We start from the raw sequence: 17,066 nt of genomic DNA, 5'->3' as shown, positions 1-17,066 counted from the left end.
ACCTTGTACTCCTTCCCCCACCTTGTACTCCTTCCTCCCCTTCCCCCACCTTGTACTCCTTCCCCCACCTTGTACTCCTTCCCCCACCTTGTACTCCTTCCCCCACCTTGTACTCCTTCCCCCACCTTGTACTCCTTCCCCCACCTTGTACTCCTTCCCCCACCTTGTACTCCTTCCTCCCCTTCCCCCACCTTGTACTCCTTCCTCCCCTTCCCCCACCTTGTACTCCTTCCTCCCCTTCCCCCACCTTGTACTCCTTCCCCCACCGTGTACTCCTTCCTCCCCTTCCCCCACCTTGTACTCCTTCCTCCCCTTCCCCCACCTTGTACTCCTTCCTCCCCTTCCCCCACCTTGTACTCCTTCCCCCACCGTGTACTCCTTCCTCCCATTCCCCACCTTGTACTCCTTCCCCCACCGTGTACTCCTTCCTCCCCTTCCCCACCTTGTACTCCTTCCTCCACCGTGTACTCCTTCCTCCACCGTGTACTCCTTCCTCCCCTTCCCCCACCTTGTACTCCTTCCTCCACCTTGTACTCCTTCCTCCCCTTCCCCCACCTTGTACCCCTTCCCCCACCTTGTACTCCTTCCTCCCCTTCCCCCACCTTGTACCCCTTCCCCCACCTTGTACTCCTTCCTCCCCTTCCCCCACCTTGTACTCCTTCCCCCACCTTGTACTCCTTCCTCCCCTTCCCCACCTTGTACTCCTTCCTCCACCGTGTACTCCTTCCTCCCCTTCCCCACCTTGTACTCCTTCCCCCACCGTGTACTCCTTCCTCCCCTTCCCCACCTTGTACTCCTTCCTCCACCGTGTACTCCTTCCTCCCCTTCCCCCACCTTGTACTCCTTCCTCCACCTTGTACCCCTTCCCCCACCTTGTACTCCTTCCCCCACCTTGTACTCCTTCCCCCACCTTGTACTCCTTCCCCCACCGTGTACTCCTTCCCCCACCGTGTACTCCTTCCCCCACCTTGTACTCCTTCCCCCACCGTGTACTCCTTCCCCCACCTTGTACTCCTTCCCCCACCTTGTACTCCTTCCCCCACCGTGTACTCCTTCCCCCACCTTGTACTCCTTCCCCCACCTTGTACCCCTTCCCCCACCTTGTACTCCTTCCTCCCCTTCCCCCACCTTGTACTCCTTCCTCCCCTTCCCCCACCTTGTACTCCTTCCCCCACCTTGTACTCCTTCCTCCCCTTCCCCCACCTTGTACTCCTTCCTCCCCTTCCCCCACCTTGTACTCCTTCCCCCACCTTGTACTCCTTCCCCCACCTTGTACTCCTTCCCCCACCTTGTACTCCTTCCTCCCCTTCCCCCACCTTGTACTCCTTCCTCCCCTTCCCCCACCTTGTACTCCTTCCCCCACCTTGTACTCCTTCCCCCACCTTGTACTCCTTCCCCCACCTTGTACTCCTTCCCCCACCTTGTACTCCTTCCCCCACCTTGTACTCCTTCCCCCACCTTGTACTCCTTCCCCCACCTTCTACTCCTTCCTCCCCTTCCCCCACCTTGTACTCCTTCCTCCCCTTCCCCCACCTTGTACTCCTTCCCCCACCTTGTACTCCTTCCCCCACCTTGTACTCCTTCCTCCCCTTCCCCCACCTTGTACTCCTTCCCCCACCTTGTACTCCTTCCTCCCCTTCCCCCACCTTGTACTCCTTCCCCCACCTTGTACTCCTTCCCCCACCTTGTACTCCTTCCTCCCCTTCCCCCACCTTGTACTCCTTCCCCCACCTTGTACTCCTTCCCCCACCTTGTACTCCTTCCCCCACCTTGTACTCCTTCCTCCCCTTCCCCCACCTTGTACTCCTTCCTCCCCTTCCCCCACCTTGTACTCCTTCCCCCACCTTGTACTCCTTCCTCCCCTTCCCCCACCTTGTACTCCTTCCCCCACCTTGTACTCCTTCCTCCCCTTCCCCCACCTTGTACTCCTTCCCCCACCTTGTACTCCTTCCCCCACCTTGTACTCCTTCCCCCACCTTGTACTCCTTCCTCCCCTTCCCCCACCTTGTACTCCTTCCTCCCCTTCCCCCACCTTGTACTCCTTCCTCCCCTTCCCCCACCTTGTACTCCTTCCCCCACCTTGTACTCCTTCCTCCCCTTCCCCCACCTTGTACTCCTTCCCCCACCTTGTACTCCTTCCCCCACCTTGTACTCCTTCCTCCACCTTGTACTCCTTCCCCCACCTTGTACTCCTTCCTCCCCTTCCCCCACCTTGTACTCCTTCCCCCACCTTGTACTCCTTCCCCCACCTTGTACTCCTTCCCCCACCTTGTACTCCTTCCTCCCCTTCCCCCACCTTGTACTCCTTCCTCCCCTTCCCCCACCTTGTACTCCTTCCTCCCCTTCCCCCACCTTGTACTCCTTCCCCCACCTTGTACTCCTTCCTCCCCTTCCCCCACCTTGTACTCCTTCCCCCACCTTGTACTCCTTCCCCCACCTTGTACTCCTTCCCCCACCTTGTACTCCTTCCCCCACCTTGTACTCCTTCCTCCCCTTCCCCCACCTTGTACTCCTTCCCCCACCTTGTACTCCTTCCCCCACCTTGTACTCCTTCCCCCACCTTGTACTCCTTCCTCCCCTTCCCCCACCTTGTACTCCTTCCTCCCCTTCCCCCACCTTGTACTCCTTCCTCCCCTTCCCCCACCTTGTACTCCTTCCCCCACCTTGTACTCCTTCCTCCCCTTCCCCCACCTTGTACTCCTTCCTCCCCTTCCCCCACCTTGTACTCCTTCCCCCACCTTGTACTCCTTCCCCCACCTTGTACTCCTTCCCCCACCTTGTACTCCTTCCCCCACCTTGTACTCCTTCCCCCACCTTGTACTCCTTCCTCCCCTTCCCCCACCTTGTACTCCTTCCCCCACCTTGTACTCCTTCCTCCCCTTCCCCCACCTTGTACTCCTTCCCCCACCTTGTACTCCTTCCCCCACCTTGTACTCCTTCCTCCCCTTCCCCCACCTTGTACTCCTTCCTCCCCTTCCCCCACCTTGTACTCCTTCCTCCCCTTCCCCCACCTTGTACTCCTTCCCCCACCTTGTACTCCTTCCTCCCCTTCCCCCACCTTGTACTCCTTCCCCCACCTTGTACTCCTTCCTCCCCTTCCCCCACCTTGTACTCCTTCCTCCCCTTCCCCCACCTTGTACTCCTTCCCCCACCTTGTACCCCTTCCCCCACCTTGTACTTCCTCCCCTTCCCCCACCTTGTACTCCTTCCCCCACCTTGTACTCCTTCCTCCCCTTCCCCACCTTGTACTCCTTCCTCCCCTTCCCCCACCTTGTACTCCTTTCCCCACCTTGTACTCCTTCCTCCCCTTCCCCCACCTTGTACTCCTTCCCCCACCTTGTACTCCTTCCTCCCCTTCCCCCACCTTGTACTCCTTCCTCCACCTTGTACTCCTTCCCCCACCTTGTACTCCTTCCCCCACCTTGTACTCCTTCCTCCCCTTCCCCCACCTTGTACTCCTTCCCCCACCTTGTACTCCTTCCTCCCCTTCCCCCACCTTGTACTCCTTCCCCCACCTTGTACTCCTTCCTCCCCTTCCCCCACCTTGTACTCCTTCCTCCCCTTCCCCCACCTTGTACTCCTTCCCCCACCTTGTACTCCTTCCCCCACCTTGTACCCCTTCCCCCACCTTGTACTCCTTCCTCCCCTTCCCCCACCTTGTACTCCTTCCCCCACCTTGTACTCCTTCCTCCCCTTCCCCCACCTTGTACTCCTTCCTCCCCTTCCCCCACCTTGTACTCCTTCCTCCCCTTCCCCCACCTTGTACTCCTTCCCCCACCTTGTACTCCTTCCCCCACCTTGTACTCCTTCCTCCACCTTGTACCCCTTCCCCCACCTTGTACTCCTTCCTCCCCTTCCCCCACCTTGTACTCCTTCCCCCACCTTGTACTCCTTCCTCCCCTTCCCCCACCTTGTACTCCTTCCTCCCCTTCCCCCACCTTGTACTCCTTCCTCCCCTTCCCCCACCTTGTACTCCTTCCTCCCCTTCCCCCACCTTGTACTCCTTCCTCCCCTTCCCCCACCTTGTACTCCTTCCTCCCCTTCCCCCACCTTGTACTCCTTCCCCCACCTTGTACTCCTTCCTCCCCTTCCCCCACCTTGTACTCCTTCCTCCCCTTCCCCCACCTTGTACTCCTTCCCCCACCTTGTACTCCTTCCTCCCCTTCCCCCACCTTGTACTCCTTCCTCCCCTTCCCCCACCTTGTACTCCTTCCCCCACCTTGTACTCCTTCCCCCACCTTGTACTCCTTCCCCCACCTTGTACTCCTTCCTCCCCTTCCCCCACCTTGTACTCCTTCCCCCACCTTGTACTCCTTCCCCCACCTTGTACTCCTTCCCCCACCTTGTACTCCTTCCCCCACCTTGTACTCCTTCCCCCACCTTGTACTCCTTCCTCCCCTTCCCCCACCTTGTACTCCTTCCTCCCCTTCCCCCACCTTGTACTCCTTCCTCCCCTTCCCCCACCTTGTACTCCTTCCCCCACCTTGTACTCCTTCCTCCCCTTCCCCCACCTTGTACTCCTTCCCCCACCTTGTACTCCTTCCCCCACCTTGTACTCCTTCCTCCCCTTCCCCCACCTTGTACTCCTTCCCCCACCTTGTACCCCCTTCCCCCACCTTGTACTCCTTCCTCCCCTTCCCCCACCTTGTACTCCTTCCCCCACCTTGTACTCCTTCCTCCCCTTCCCCCACCTTGTACTCCTTCCTCCCCTTCCCCCACCTTGTACTCCTTCCCCCACCTTGTACTCCTTCCTCCCCTTCCCCCACCTTGTACTCCTTCCCCCACCTTGTACTCCTTCCCCCACCTTGTACTCCTTCCCCCACCTTGTACTCCTTCCTCCCCTTCCCCCACCTTGTACTCCTTCCCCCACCTTGTACTCCTTCCCCCACCTTGTACTCCTTCCTCTCCTTCCCCCACCGTGTACTCCTTCCTCCCCTACCCCCACCTTGTACTCCTTCCCCCACCTTGTACTCCTTCCCCCACCTTGTACTGCTTCCCCCACCGTGTACTCCTTCCTCCCCTTCCCCACCTTGTACTCCTTCCTCCACCTTGTACTCCTTCCCCCACCTTGTACTCCTTCCCCCACCTTGTACTCCTTCCTCCCCTTCCCCCACCTTGTACTCCTTCCTCCCCTTCCCCCACCTTGTACTCCTTCCTCCCCTTCCCCCACCTTGTACTCCTTCCTCCCCTTCCCCCACCTTGTACCCCTTCCCCCACCTTGTACCCCTTCCCCCACCTTGTACCCCTTCCCCCACCTTGTACCCCTTCCCCCACCTTGTACTCCTTCCCCCACCTTGTACTCCTTCCTCCCCTTCCCCACCTTGTACTCCTTCCTCCACCTTGTACCCCTTCCCCCACCTTGTACCCCTTCCCCCACCTTGTACCCCTTCCCCCACCTTGTACTCCTTCCTCCCCTTTCCCCACCTTGTACTCCTTCCTCCCCTTTCCCCACCTTGTACTCCTTCCTCCCCTTCCCCCACCTTGTACTCCTTCCCCTTCCCCCACCTTGTACTCCTTCCCCTTCCCCCACCTTGTACTCCCTCCCCTTCCCCCACCTTGTACTCCCTCCCCTTCCCCCACCTTGTACTCCTTCCTCCCCTTCCCCCACCTTTTACTCCTTCCCCCACCTTGTACTCCTTCCTCCCCTTCCCCCACCTTTTACTCCTTCCTCCCCTTCCCCCACCATTTACTCCTTCCTCCACCTTGTACCCCTTCCCCCACCTTGTACCCCTTCCCCCACCTTGTACTCCTTCCTCCCCTTCCCCACCTTGTACTCCTTCCTCCACCTTGTACCCCTTCCCCCACCTTGTACCCCTTCCCCCACCTTGTACCCCTTCCCCCACCTTTTACTCCTTCCTCCCCTTCCCCCACCTTTTACTCCTTCCTCCCCTTCCCCCACCTTTTACTCCTTCCTCCCCTTCCCCCACCTTGTACTCCCTCCCCTTCCCCCACCTTGTACTCCTTCCTCCCCTTCCCCCACCTTGTACTCCTTCCTCCCCTTCCCCCACCTTTTACTCCTTCCTCCCCTTCCCCCACCTTTTACTCCTTCCTCCCCTTCCCCCACCTTTTACTCCTTCCCCCACCTTGTACTCCTTCCTCCCCTTCCCCCACCTTGTACCCCTTCCCCCACCTTGTACCCCTTCCCCCACCTTGTACTCCTTCCTCCCCTTTCCCCACCTTGTACTCCTTCCTCCCCTTCCCCCACCTTGTACTCCTTCCTCCCCTTCCCCCACCTTTTACTCCTTCCTCCCCTTCCCCCACCTTTTACCCCTTCCCCCACCTTTTACTCCTTCCCCCACCTTGTACCCCTTCCCCCACCTTGTACCCCTTCCCCCACCTTGTACCCCTTCCCCCACCTTGTACTCCTTCCTCCCCTTTCCCCACCTTGTACTCCTTCCTCCCCTTCCCCCACCTTGTACTCCTTCCCCCACCTTGTACTCCTTCCCCCACCTTGTACTCCTTCCCCCACCTTGTACTCCTTCCCCCACCTTGTACTCCTTCCTCCACCTTGTACTCTGACTTCTCCCCTTCCTTTCCAGCCCTGAGGAAGGGTCTCAGTCAGAAACATTAACTGTTGCTTCCTCTCCATTGATGCTGCCTGATGTGCTGTCATTTTGTGTGTGTGTCACTGAATGTGCTCCATCGGTTTAGTGAGGTGTATGGAAGGGAAGTGGATGAAGATTGCTTTTGAGAACCCCAGTGACCTCTGCCTTTCTTCACAGGTGGATATCTGGTCACTGGGTATAATGGTCATAGAAATGGTTGATGGAGAGCCTCCGTACTTCAACGAACCTCCACTGAAGGCCATGAAGATGATACGGGATAATCTGCCCCCCAAACTGAAGAATGGTCAGAAGGTAAAGTATTTCACCATACAATGGCCCAAGGAATCAGAATCGGGTTCAATGTCACCGGCGTATGCCGTAGAATTTGTTGTGTTTGCGGCAGCAGTACAATGCAAGCACTGAATGTATATTAAACAGTTCAATTAAATAAGTAGTGCAAAATGGAAATTAAAAAGCAGTGAGGTAGTGTTCATAGGTTTAGTGAACCAGTGCAAATAAGACACATCCTGGGTGAGTGGTGGGGCCTTAGTAATGGGTGCTGCCTGTTTGAGGCATCTCTCCTTGAAAATGTCCTGGATACTACGGAGGCTAGTGCCCATGATGGAGCTGACTGAGTTAACAACTCTGCAGCTTTCTTCGATTCTTCCCACCCCACCCAATACCAGACGGTGATGCAGCCATTTAGAATGCTCGGTAGAAACTAGTATTTTTGGTGACCTACCAAATCTCCTCACACTCCTAATGAAATATAGCCATTGTCATGTCTTCTTTGTTGGGCCCAGGATAGATGCTGACATCCAGGAACATGAAATTGCTCGCCCTTTCCATTTCCAGTGCCTCTGTGAAGACTGGTGTTCCCTCGGCTTACCCACGTACAGTTCTTTGGTCTTACTGACGTTGAGTGCAAGGTCGTTGCTGCGACACCACTCAACAAGCTGATGTATCTCACTCCTGTACACCCTCTCATCACCATCTGAAGTTCTGCCAAGAATATTTGTAATGTCAGCATATTTATATATCGATGACGTTTGAGACGATTGCGTAGATGTCCTGGGTGTAGAGAGAGTACAGCAGTGGGCTAACACGTATCCCTGAGGTGCGCCAGCGTTGATCGTCAGCGAGGCGGAGATGTTATTGCAAATCCGCACAGATTCCGGTCTTCAGTTTAGGAAGTCAAGATCTGTTTAACACAACTGCGCATTCTTTTAAATGGTGTAGCCATGTATCTATTTTCTGTTTGTATTGTATTTTGTGTTGTGTGTTTATTGTGGTGAGTTAATCGCGTGGGTTGGGGGGTGCCAGAAGCAGATGAGTATGGTTACATATCCTCGCTGTCTTCAGTTCAGTTTTTAGTCTGGTTAGAGGAGGGAGTAGCCGGCTGGTGGTGTAGTGGCATCTGCACTGGACTCCGAGGCGAGTGGTCCCGGTTTGAATCCGACCGGCTCCTTGCACACTTTCCATCCGTCCTGGGTTGAACGTCAAGCTAGCAGCTTAGCCTTGTTTAATAAAAAGCAGACAAAAGACGTTAAAGAAACGACAAGGTTGCCACCCTATGTGCCACAAGTTGCAGAGAGTAACTAACTAGACTAGGGAGTAAGTTGGGGGAATGATTTTTTTTTGACGACTTTAAGAATGCTTGGCTTAGTTATGCTAAAATCGCTTAAGTACATTTGAATGCACTAAGACTGTTTATTTTGTTATATCGCTAGTTTTAGTTTCATTAGTTTTATCAGAAGTACGTTTTATATGGAGAGAATGTCATAAAGTGTCAAACGCCCCCCCCCCCCCACCCCGCACTTGACAGCCCTGAGCAGGTTTGGCTTGTTTTAAAGTAACCGCTACAAATGGGTTCTAAGTCCTTATCCCTTGTGATTGAAACAGTTACAGGAATGCATAGGTTCTTAGATCATCCCCCATAACTCTGGGTTGAACTTCCTCCCTAGCTTGCAGCTTCAAGCACCATTCAGGAGATCCTGGCCACCAAGTTCTAGGCTGACACCAGTGAACCAGAATCAGATTCACTACCCTGACGTAGATGTTGTGAGACCTGCTGTCCCACGGCAACAGTGCAGAGCCAAGTTGCTAACAAGAGTGCGGCGGTTGTCCTTTTTCCTAGGGCCCTCAGCTCCCGCTGGAGCGTAGGCCGTCGATGACCTCACGTCTCCCATCATCCGAAGTTGATGGTATGGTCGGAGTTCGTCCAGTGTCGGTAGTTCAGTGTAGCGGTAAGGGTGTCGGAGTTCGTCCAGTGTCGGTAGTTCAGTGTAGCGGTAAGGGCGTCGGAGTTCATCCAGTGTCGGTAGTTCAGTGTAGCGGTAAGGGTGTCGGAGTTCGTCCAGTGTCGGTAGTTCAGTGTAGCGGTAAGGGCGTCGGAGTTCGCCCAGTGTCGGTAGTTCAGTGTAGCGGTAAGGGTGTCGGAGTTCGCCCAGTGTCGGTAGTTCAGTGTAGCGGTAAGGGTGTCGGAGTTCGCCCAGTGTCGGTAGTTCAGTGTAGCGGTAAGGGTGTCGGAGTTCGCCCAGTGTCGGTAGTTCAGTGTAGCGGTAAGGGTGTCGGAGTTCGCCCAGTGTCGGTAGTTCAGTGTAGCGGTAAGGGTGTCGGAGTTCGCCCAGTGTCGGTAGTTCAGTGTAGCGGTAAGGGTGTCGGAGTTCGCCCAGTGTCGGTAGTTCAGTGTAGCGGTAAGGGTGTCGGAGTTCGCCCAGTGTCGGTAGTTCAGTGTAGCGGTAAGGGCGTCGGAGTTCGCCCAGTGTCGGTAGTTCAGTGTAGCGGTAAGGGTGTCGGAGTTCGCCCAGTGTCGGTAGTTCAGTGTAGCGGTAAGGGTGTCGGAGTTCGCCCAGTGTCGGTAGTTCAGTGTAGCGGTAAGGGTGTCGGAGTTCGCCCAGTGTCGGTAGTTCAGTGTAGCGGTAAGGGTGTCGGAGTTCGCCCAGTGTCGGTAGTTCAGTGTAGCGGTAAGGGCGTCGGAGTTCGTCCAGTGTCGGTAGTTCAGTGTAGCGGTAAGGGTGTCGGAGTTCGCCCAGTGTCGGTAGTTCAGTGTAGCGGTAAGGGTGTCGGAGTTCGTCCAGTGTCGGTAGTTCAGTGTAGCGGTAAGGGTGTCGGAGTTCGCCCAGTGTCGGTAGTTCAGTGTAGCGGTAAGGGTGTCGGAGTTCGTCCAGTGTCGGTAGTTCAGTGTAGCGGTAAGGGCGTCGGAGTTCGTCCAGTGTCGGTAGTTCAGTGTAGCGGTAAGGGCGTCGGAGTTCGTCCAGTGTCGGTAGTTCAGTGTAGCGGTAAGGGCGTCGGAGTTCGTCCAGTGTCGGTAGTTCAGTGTAGCGGTAAGGGTGTCGGAGTTCGTCCAGTGTCGGTAGTTCAGTGTAGCGGTAAGGGTGTCGGAGTTCGCCCAGTGTCGGTAGTTCAGTGTAGCGGTAAGGGTGTCGGAGTTCGCCCAGTGTCGGTAGTTCAGTGTAGCGGTAAGGGTGTCGGAGTTCGTCCAGTGTCGGTAGTTCAGTGTAGCGGTAAGGGTGTCGGAGTTCGCCCAGTGTCGGTAGTTCAGTGTAGCGGTAAGGGTGTCGGAGTTCGCCCAGTGTCGGTAGTTCAGTGTAGCGGTAAGGGTGTCGGAGTTCGTCCAGTGTCGGTAGTTCAGTGTAGCGGTAAGGGTGTCGGAGTTCGTCCAGTGTCGGTAGCTCAGTGTAGCGGTAAGGGCGTCGGAGTTCGCCCAGTGTCGGTAGTTCAGTGTAGCGGTAAGGGTGTCGGAGTTCGCCCAGTGTCGGTAGTTCAGTGTAGCGGTAAGGGTGTCGGAGTTCGCCCAGTGTCGGTAGTTCAGTGTAGCGGTAAGGGTGTCGGAGTTCGCCCAGTGTCGGTAGTTCAGTGTAGCGGTAAGGGTGTCGGAGTTCGCCCAGTGTCGGTAGTTCAGTGTAGCGGTAAGGGTGTCGGAGTTCGCCCAATGTCGGTAGTTCAGTGTAGCGGTAAGGGTGTCGGAGTTCGTCCAGTGTCGGTAGTTCAGTGTAGCGGTAAGGGTGTCGGAGTTCGTCCAGTGTCGGTAGTTCAGTGTAGCGGTAAGGGTGTCGGAGTTCGCCCAGTGTCGGTAGTTCAGTGTAGCGGTAAGGGTGTCGGAGTTCGCCCAGTGTCGGTAGTTCAGTGTAGCGGTAAGGGCGTCGGAGTTCGTCCAGTGTCGGTAGTTCAGTGTAGCGGTAAGGGTGTCGGAGTTCGTCCAGTGTCGGTAGTTCAGTGTAGCGGTAAGGGTGTCGGAGTTCGTCCAGTGTCGGTAGTTCAGTGTAGCGGTAAGGGTGTCGGAGTTCGTCCAGTGTCGGTAGTTCAGTGTAGCGGTAAGGGTGTCGGTAGCTCAGTGTAGCGGTAAGGGTGTCGGAGTTCGCCCAGTGTCGGTAGTTCAGTGTAGCGGTAAGGGTGTCGGAGTTCGTCCAGTGTCGGTAGTTCAGTGTAGCGGTAAGGGTGTCGGAGTTCGCCCAGTGTCGGTAGTTCAGTGTAGCGGTAAGGGTGTCGGAGTTCGCCCAGTGTCGGTAGTTCAGTGTAGCGGTAAGGGTGTCGGAGTTCGCCCAGTGTCGGTAGTTCAGTGTAGCGGTAAGGGCGTCGGAGTTCATCCAGTGTCGGTAGTTCAGTGTAGCGGTAAGGGTGTCGGAGTTCGCCCAGTGTCGGTAGTTCAGTGTAGCGGTAAGGGTGTCGGAGTTCATCCAGTGTCGGTAGTTCAGTGTAGCGGTAAGGGTGTCGGAGTTCATCCAGTGTCGGTAGTTCAGTGTAGCGGTAAGGGCGTCGGAGTTCGCCCAGTGTCGGTAGTTCAGTGTAGCGGTAAGGGCGTCGGAGTTCATCCAGTGTCGGTAGTTCAGTGTAGCGGTAAGGGCGTCGGAGTTCGCCCAGTGTCGGTAGTTCAGTGTAGCGGTAAGCGTGTCGGAGTTCGTCCAGTGTCGGTAGTTCAGTGTAGCGGTAAGGGTGTCGGAGTTCGTCCAGTGTCGGTAGTTCAGTGTAGCGGTAAGGGTGTCGGAGTTCGTCCAGTGTCGGTAGTTCAGTGTAGCGGTAAGGGTGTCGGAGTTCGCCCAGTGTCGGTAGTTCAGTGTAGCGGTAAGGGTGTCGGAGTTCGTCCAGTGTCGGTAGTTCAGTGTAGCGGTAAGGGTGTCGGAGTTCGTCCAGTGTCGGTAGTTCAGTGTAGCGGTAAGGGCGTCGGAGTTCGTCCAGTGTCGGTAGTTCAGTGTAGCGGTAAGGGTGTCGGAGTTCGCCCAGTGTCGGTAGTTCAGTGTAGCGGTAAGGGCGTCGGAGTTCGTCCAGTGTCGGTAGTTCAGTGTAGCGGTAAGGGCGTCGGAGTTCGCCCAGTGTCGGTAGTTCAGTGTAGCGGTAAGGGTGTCGGAGTTCGCCCAGTGTCGGTAGTTCAGTGTAGCGGTAAGGGTGTCGGAGTTCGCCCAGTGTCGGTAGTTCAGTGTAGCGGTAAGGGTGTCGGAGTTTGCCCAGTGTCGGTAGTTCAGTGTAGCGGTAAGGGCGTCGGAGTTCGCCCAGTGTCGGTAGTTCAGTGTAGCGGTAAGGGCGTCGGAGTTCGTCCAGTGTCGGTAGTTCAGTGTAGCGGTAAGGGCGTCGGAGTTCGCCCAGTGTCGGTAGTTCAGTGTAGCGGTAAGGGCGTCGGAGTTCGCCCAGTGTCGGTAGTTCAGTGTAGCGGTAAGGGTGTCGGAGTTCGCCCAGTGTCGGTAGTTCAGTGTAGCGGTAAGGGTGTCGGAGTTCGCCCAGTGTCGGTAGTTCAGTGTAGCGGTAAGGGTGTCGGAGTTCGCCCAGTGTCGGTAGTTCAGTGTAGCGGTAAGGGTGTCGGAGTTCGCCCAGTGTCGGTAGTTCAGTGTAGCGGTAAGGGTGTCGGAGTTCGCCCAGTGTCGGTAGTTCAGTGTAGCGGTAAGGGCGTCGGAGTTCGCCCAGTGTCGGTAGTTCAGTGTAGCGGTAAGGGCGTCGGAGTTCGTCCAGTGTCGGTAGTTCAGTGTAGCGGTAAGGGCGTCGGAGTTCGCCCAGTGTCGGTAGTTCAGTGTAGCGGTAAGGGTGTCGGAGTTCGCCCAGTGTCGGTAGTTCAGTGTAGCGGTAAGGGTGTCGGAGTTCGCCCAGTGTCGGTAGTTCAGTGTAGCGGTAAGGGTGTCGGAGTTCGCCCAGTGTCGGTAGTTCAGTGTAGCGGTAAGGGTGTCGGAGTTCGCCCAGTGTCGGTAGTTCAGTGTAGCGGTAAGGGTGTCGGAGTTCGCCCAGTGTCGGTAGTTCAGTGTAGCGGTAAGGGTGTCGGAGTTCGTCCAGTGTCGGTAGTTCAGTGTAGCGGTAAGGGCGTCGGAGTTCGTCCAGTGTCGGTAGTTCAGTGTAGCGGTAAGGGCGTCGGAGTTCGCCCAGTGTCGGTAGTTCAGTGTAGCGGTAAGGGTGTCGGAGTTCGCCCAGTGTCGGTAGTTCAGTGTAGCGGTAAGGGTGTCGGAGTTCGCCCAGTGTCGGTAGTTCAGTGTAGCGGTAAGGGTGTCGGAGTTCGCCCAGTGTCGGTAGTTCAGTGTAGCGGTAAGGGTGTCGGAGTTCGTCCAGTGTCGGTAGTTCAGTGTAGCGGTAAGGGCGTCGGAGTTCGTCCAGTGTCGGTAGTTCAGTGTAGCGGTAAGGGTGTCGGAGTTCGTCCAGTGTCGGTAGTTCAGTGTAGCGGTAAGGGTGTCGGAGTTCGCCCAGTGTCCTGTAGTTCAGTGTAGCGGTAAGGGTGTCGGAGTTCGCCCAGTGTCGGTAGTTCAGTGTAGCGGTAAGGGTGTCGGAGTTCGCCCAGTGTCGGTAGTTCAGTGTAGCGGTAAGGGTGTCGGAGTTCGCCCAGTGTCGGTAGTTCAGTGTAGCGGTAAGGGTGTCGGAGTTCGTCCAGTGTCGGTAGTTCAGTGTAGCGGTAAGGGTGTCGGAGTTCGCCCAGTGTCGGTAGTTCAGTGTAGCGGTAAGGGTGTCGGAGTTCGCCCAGTGTCGGTAGTTCAGTGTAGCGGTAAGGGTGTCGGAGTTCGCCCAGTGTCGGTAGTTCAGTGTAGCGGTAAGGGTGTCGGAGTTCGCCCAGTGTCGGTAGTTCAGTGTAGCGGTAAGGGTGTCGGAGTTCGCCCAGTGTCGGTAGTTCAGTGTAGCGGTAAGGGTGTCGGAGTTCGTCCAGTGTCGGTAGTTCAGTGTAGCGGTAAGGGCGTCGGAGTTCGTCCAGTGTCGGTAGTTCAGTGTAGCGGTAAGGGTGTCGGAGTTCGTCCAGTGTCGGTAGTTCAGTGTAGCGGTAAGGGTGTCGGAGTTCGCCCAGTGTCCTGTAGTTCAGTGTAGCGGTAAGGGTGTCGGAGTTCGCCCAGTGTCGGTAGTTCAGTGTAGCGGTAAGGGTGTCGGAGTTCGCCCAGTGTCGGTAGTTCAGTGTAGCGGTAAGGGTGTCGGAGTTCGTCCAGTGTCGGTAGTTCAGTGTAGCGGTAAGGGTGTCGGAGTTCGCCCAGTGTCGGTAGTTCAGTGTAGCGGTAAGGGTGTCGGAGTTCGCCCAGTGTCGGTAGTTCAGTGTAGCGGTAAGGGTGTCGGAGTTCGCCCAGTGTCGGTAGTTCAGTGTAGCGGTAAGGGTGTCGGAGTTCGCCCAGTGTCGGTAGTTCAGTGTAGCGGTAAGGGTGTCGGAGTTCGCCCAGTGTCGGTAGTTCAGTGTAGCGGTAAGGGCGTCGGAGTTCGCCCAGTGTCGGTAGTTCAGTGTAGCGGTAAGGGTGTCGGAGTTCGTCCAGTGTCGGTAGTTCAGTGTAACGGTAAGGGCGTCGGAGTTCGTCCAGTGTCGGTAGTTCAGTGTAGCGGTAAGGGTGTCGGAGTTCGCCCAGTGTCGGTAGTTCAGTGTAGCGGTAAGGGTGTCGGAGTTCGTCCAGTGTCGGTAGTTCAGTGTAGCGGTAAGGGTGTCGGAGTTCGCCCAGTGTCGGTAGTTCAGTGTAGCGGTAAGGGTGTCGGAGTTCGTCCAGTGTCGGTAGTTCAGTGTAGCGGTAAGGGTGTCGGAGTTCGTCCAGTGTCGGTAGTTCAGTGTAGCGGTAAGGGTGTCGGAGTTCGCCCAGTGTCGGTAGTTCAGTGTAGCGGTAAGGGCGTCGGAGTTCGCCCAGTGTCGGAGTTCGTCCAGTGTAGCGGTAAGGGTGTCGGAGTTCGCCCAGTGTCGGTAGTTCAGTGTAACGGTAAGGGCGTCGGAGTTCGTCCAGTGTCGGTAGTTCAGTGTAGCGGTAAGGGTGTCGGAGTTCGCCCAGTGTCGGTAGTTCAGTGTAGCGGTAAGGGTGTCGGAGTTCGTCCAGTGTCGGTAGTTCAGTGTAGCGGTAAGGGTGTCGGAGTTCGTCCAGTGTCGGTAGTTCAGTGTAGCGGTAAGGGTGTCGGAGTTCGTCCAGTGTCGGTAGTTCAGTGTAGCGGTAAGGGTGTCGGAGTTCGTCCAGTGTCGGTAGTTCAGTGTAGCGGTAAGGGTGTCGGAGTTCGTCCAGTGTCGGTAGTTCAGTGTAGCGGTAAGGGTGTCGGAGTTCGTCCAGTGTCGGTAGTTCAGTGTAGCGGTAAGGGCGTCGGAGTTCGTCCAGTGTCGGTAGTTCAGTGTAGCGGTAAGGGTGTCAAAATTCGATTCCAGTGCCACCTGTAGAGAGTTTGTAATGTATGTTCTTCCCGTGAGCGTGAGAGCTTCCTTCACGCTCTGGTTTCCTCCCACAGTTCAAAGTTAGTAGGTTAATTGGTCATTGAAAAATTGCCCTGCGATTCACCATCATCATTGTGCCGTGTCGTACGACATGCCATCATAGTCTTTCCATGACCGTGATTGTTCTTGGAAAGTTCTTCTACAGAAGCAGTTTGCCATCGCCTTCTTCTGGGCAGTGTCTTTACAAGACGGGTGAACCACTGTAACCATTATAAGTACTCGTCAGAGATTGTCTGTCCCGTGTCAGTGGTCGCATAACCAGGACTTGTGATCTGCACCGGCTGCTCATACGACCACCCACCACCTGCTCCCCGGCTTCACGTGACCTTTATCTGGGGGGGGTGTGGGGGCTAAGCAGGTGCTACTCCTTGCTAGGAAGGGATGGAGCACCTTACACCTCATTTAGTAGAGACGTATCTCCACCCTGCCCCCGTGTCCTAGGATTAGGCTAGGGTTAAATAAATAGCTGGCTTGCTTGGCGGTGCAGTTTGATGGGCCTTGGAGGTTTTGCTGAATGCTGTATCTCTAAATTTAAAAAAAAATTGTGCATTTGCCACTTTAAGCTTTCGGCTGCAAATTTCTCAAACTTGGGAGTGGAATGAATACTTCCAAAATTAATGTTGGCAGAAGTGTCTGTTATGAACAGCAGCTGGTTAAAGGTGAAGCAGCGTGCCATCCGTGGGCGAAGTATTTGATCTGAGTGAACAGCCTGTGTAACTGTTGCTTGTGAATTAGGTTTAAATTAGGCATCTCTCACTTAGTCATTAAATTTGTACTGTCTGAACCTGAGAACTTCAATTACAGTGTTAGACCATGAGACAGAGGAGTCATTTGTCCCATTGAATCTGCTCCGCCATTTATTTTATTACGGCTCATCCATTTCCCTCTCAGCCCCAATCTCCTGCCTTCTCCCCGTATCCCTTCATGCCCTGACTAATCAACAATCTACCAACCTCTGCCTTAAATGCACCCAATGATTTGGCCTCCACAGCTGCCTGTGGCAATGAATTCCACAGATTCACCACTCTCTGGCTGAAGAAATTCTTCCTCATCGCCGTTCTGTTCCGAGGCTGCGTCCTCTGGTCCTAGACTCCCCCACTATAGGAAACATCCTCTCCACATCCACTCTATCTGTGTCCTCTGGTCCTAGACTCCCCCACTATAGGAAACATCCTCTCCACATCCACTCTATCTGTGTCCTCTGGTCCTAGACTCCCCCACCACAGGAAACATCCTCTCCACGTCCACTCTATCTGTGTCCTCTGGTCCTAGACTCCCCCACCATAGGAAACATCCTCTCCACATCCACTCTATCTGTGTCCTCTGGTCCCAGACTCCCCCACTATAGGAAACATCCTCTCCACATCCACTCTATCTGCGTCCTCTGGTCCTAGACTCCCCCCAGTATAGGAATCATCCTCTCCACATCCACTCTATCTGTGTCCTCTGGTCCTAGACTCCCCCACTATAGGAAATATCCTCTCCACATCCACTCTATCTGCGTCCTCTGGTCCTAGACTCCCCCACCATAGGAAACATTCTCTCCACATCCACTCTATCTGTGTCCTCTGGTCCTAGACTCCCCCACCATAGGAAACATCCTCTCCACATCCATTCTATCTGTGTCCTCTGGTCCTAGACTCCCCCACCATAGGAAATATCCTCTCCACATCCACTCTATCTGTGTCCACTGGTCCTAGACTCTCCCACTATAGGAAACATCCTCTCCACATCCATTCTATCTGTGTCCTCTGGTCCTAGACTCTCCCACTATAGGAAACATACTCTCCACATCCACTCTGTCAAGACCTTTCAACATTCGATAGGTTTCAATGAGGTCATCCCATTAGTAGAGACACAGAGCCATCAAACACTCCTCACATGACAAGCCTTTC

General features: G+C 55.6%; 1 protein-coding gene across 5 annotated transcripts in view; it reads left to right on the top strand.

Moving 5' to 3' along the window:
* Positions 1-17,066, top strand: part of pak4 (p21 protein (Cdc42/Rac)-activated kinase 4) — a 217,866-nt gene that overhangs the window by 194,213 nt on the left and 6,587 nt on the right. For all 5 annotated transcript variants that reach the window (XM_073063795.1, XM_073063794.1, XM_073063796.1 and 2 more), the window contains one exon: positions 6,723-6,857. In XM_073063795.1, coding sequence (XP_072919896.1) covers positions 6,723-6,857 — 135 coding nt within the window. The remainder of the gene's footprint in view (positions 1-6,722; positions 6,858-17,066) is intronic.

Source organism: Hemitrygon akajei, chromosome 12, assembly GCF_048418815.1.
Source record: "Hemitrygon akajei chromosome 12, sHemAka1.3, whole genome shotgun sequence".
Taxonomy (NCBI): Eukaryota; Metazoa; Chordata; class Chondrichthyes; order Myliobatiformes; family Dasyatidae; genus Hemitrygon; species Hemitrygon akajei.
The sequence above is the reverse complement of the archived record's forward strand: the minus strand, read 5'-3'. Positions and strand labels throughout refer to the sequence as shown.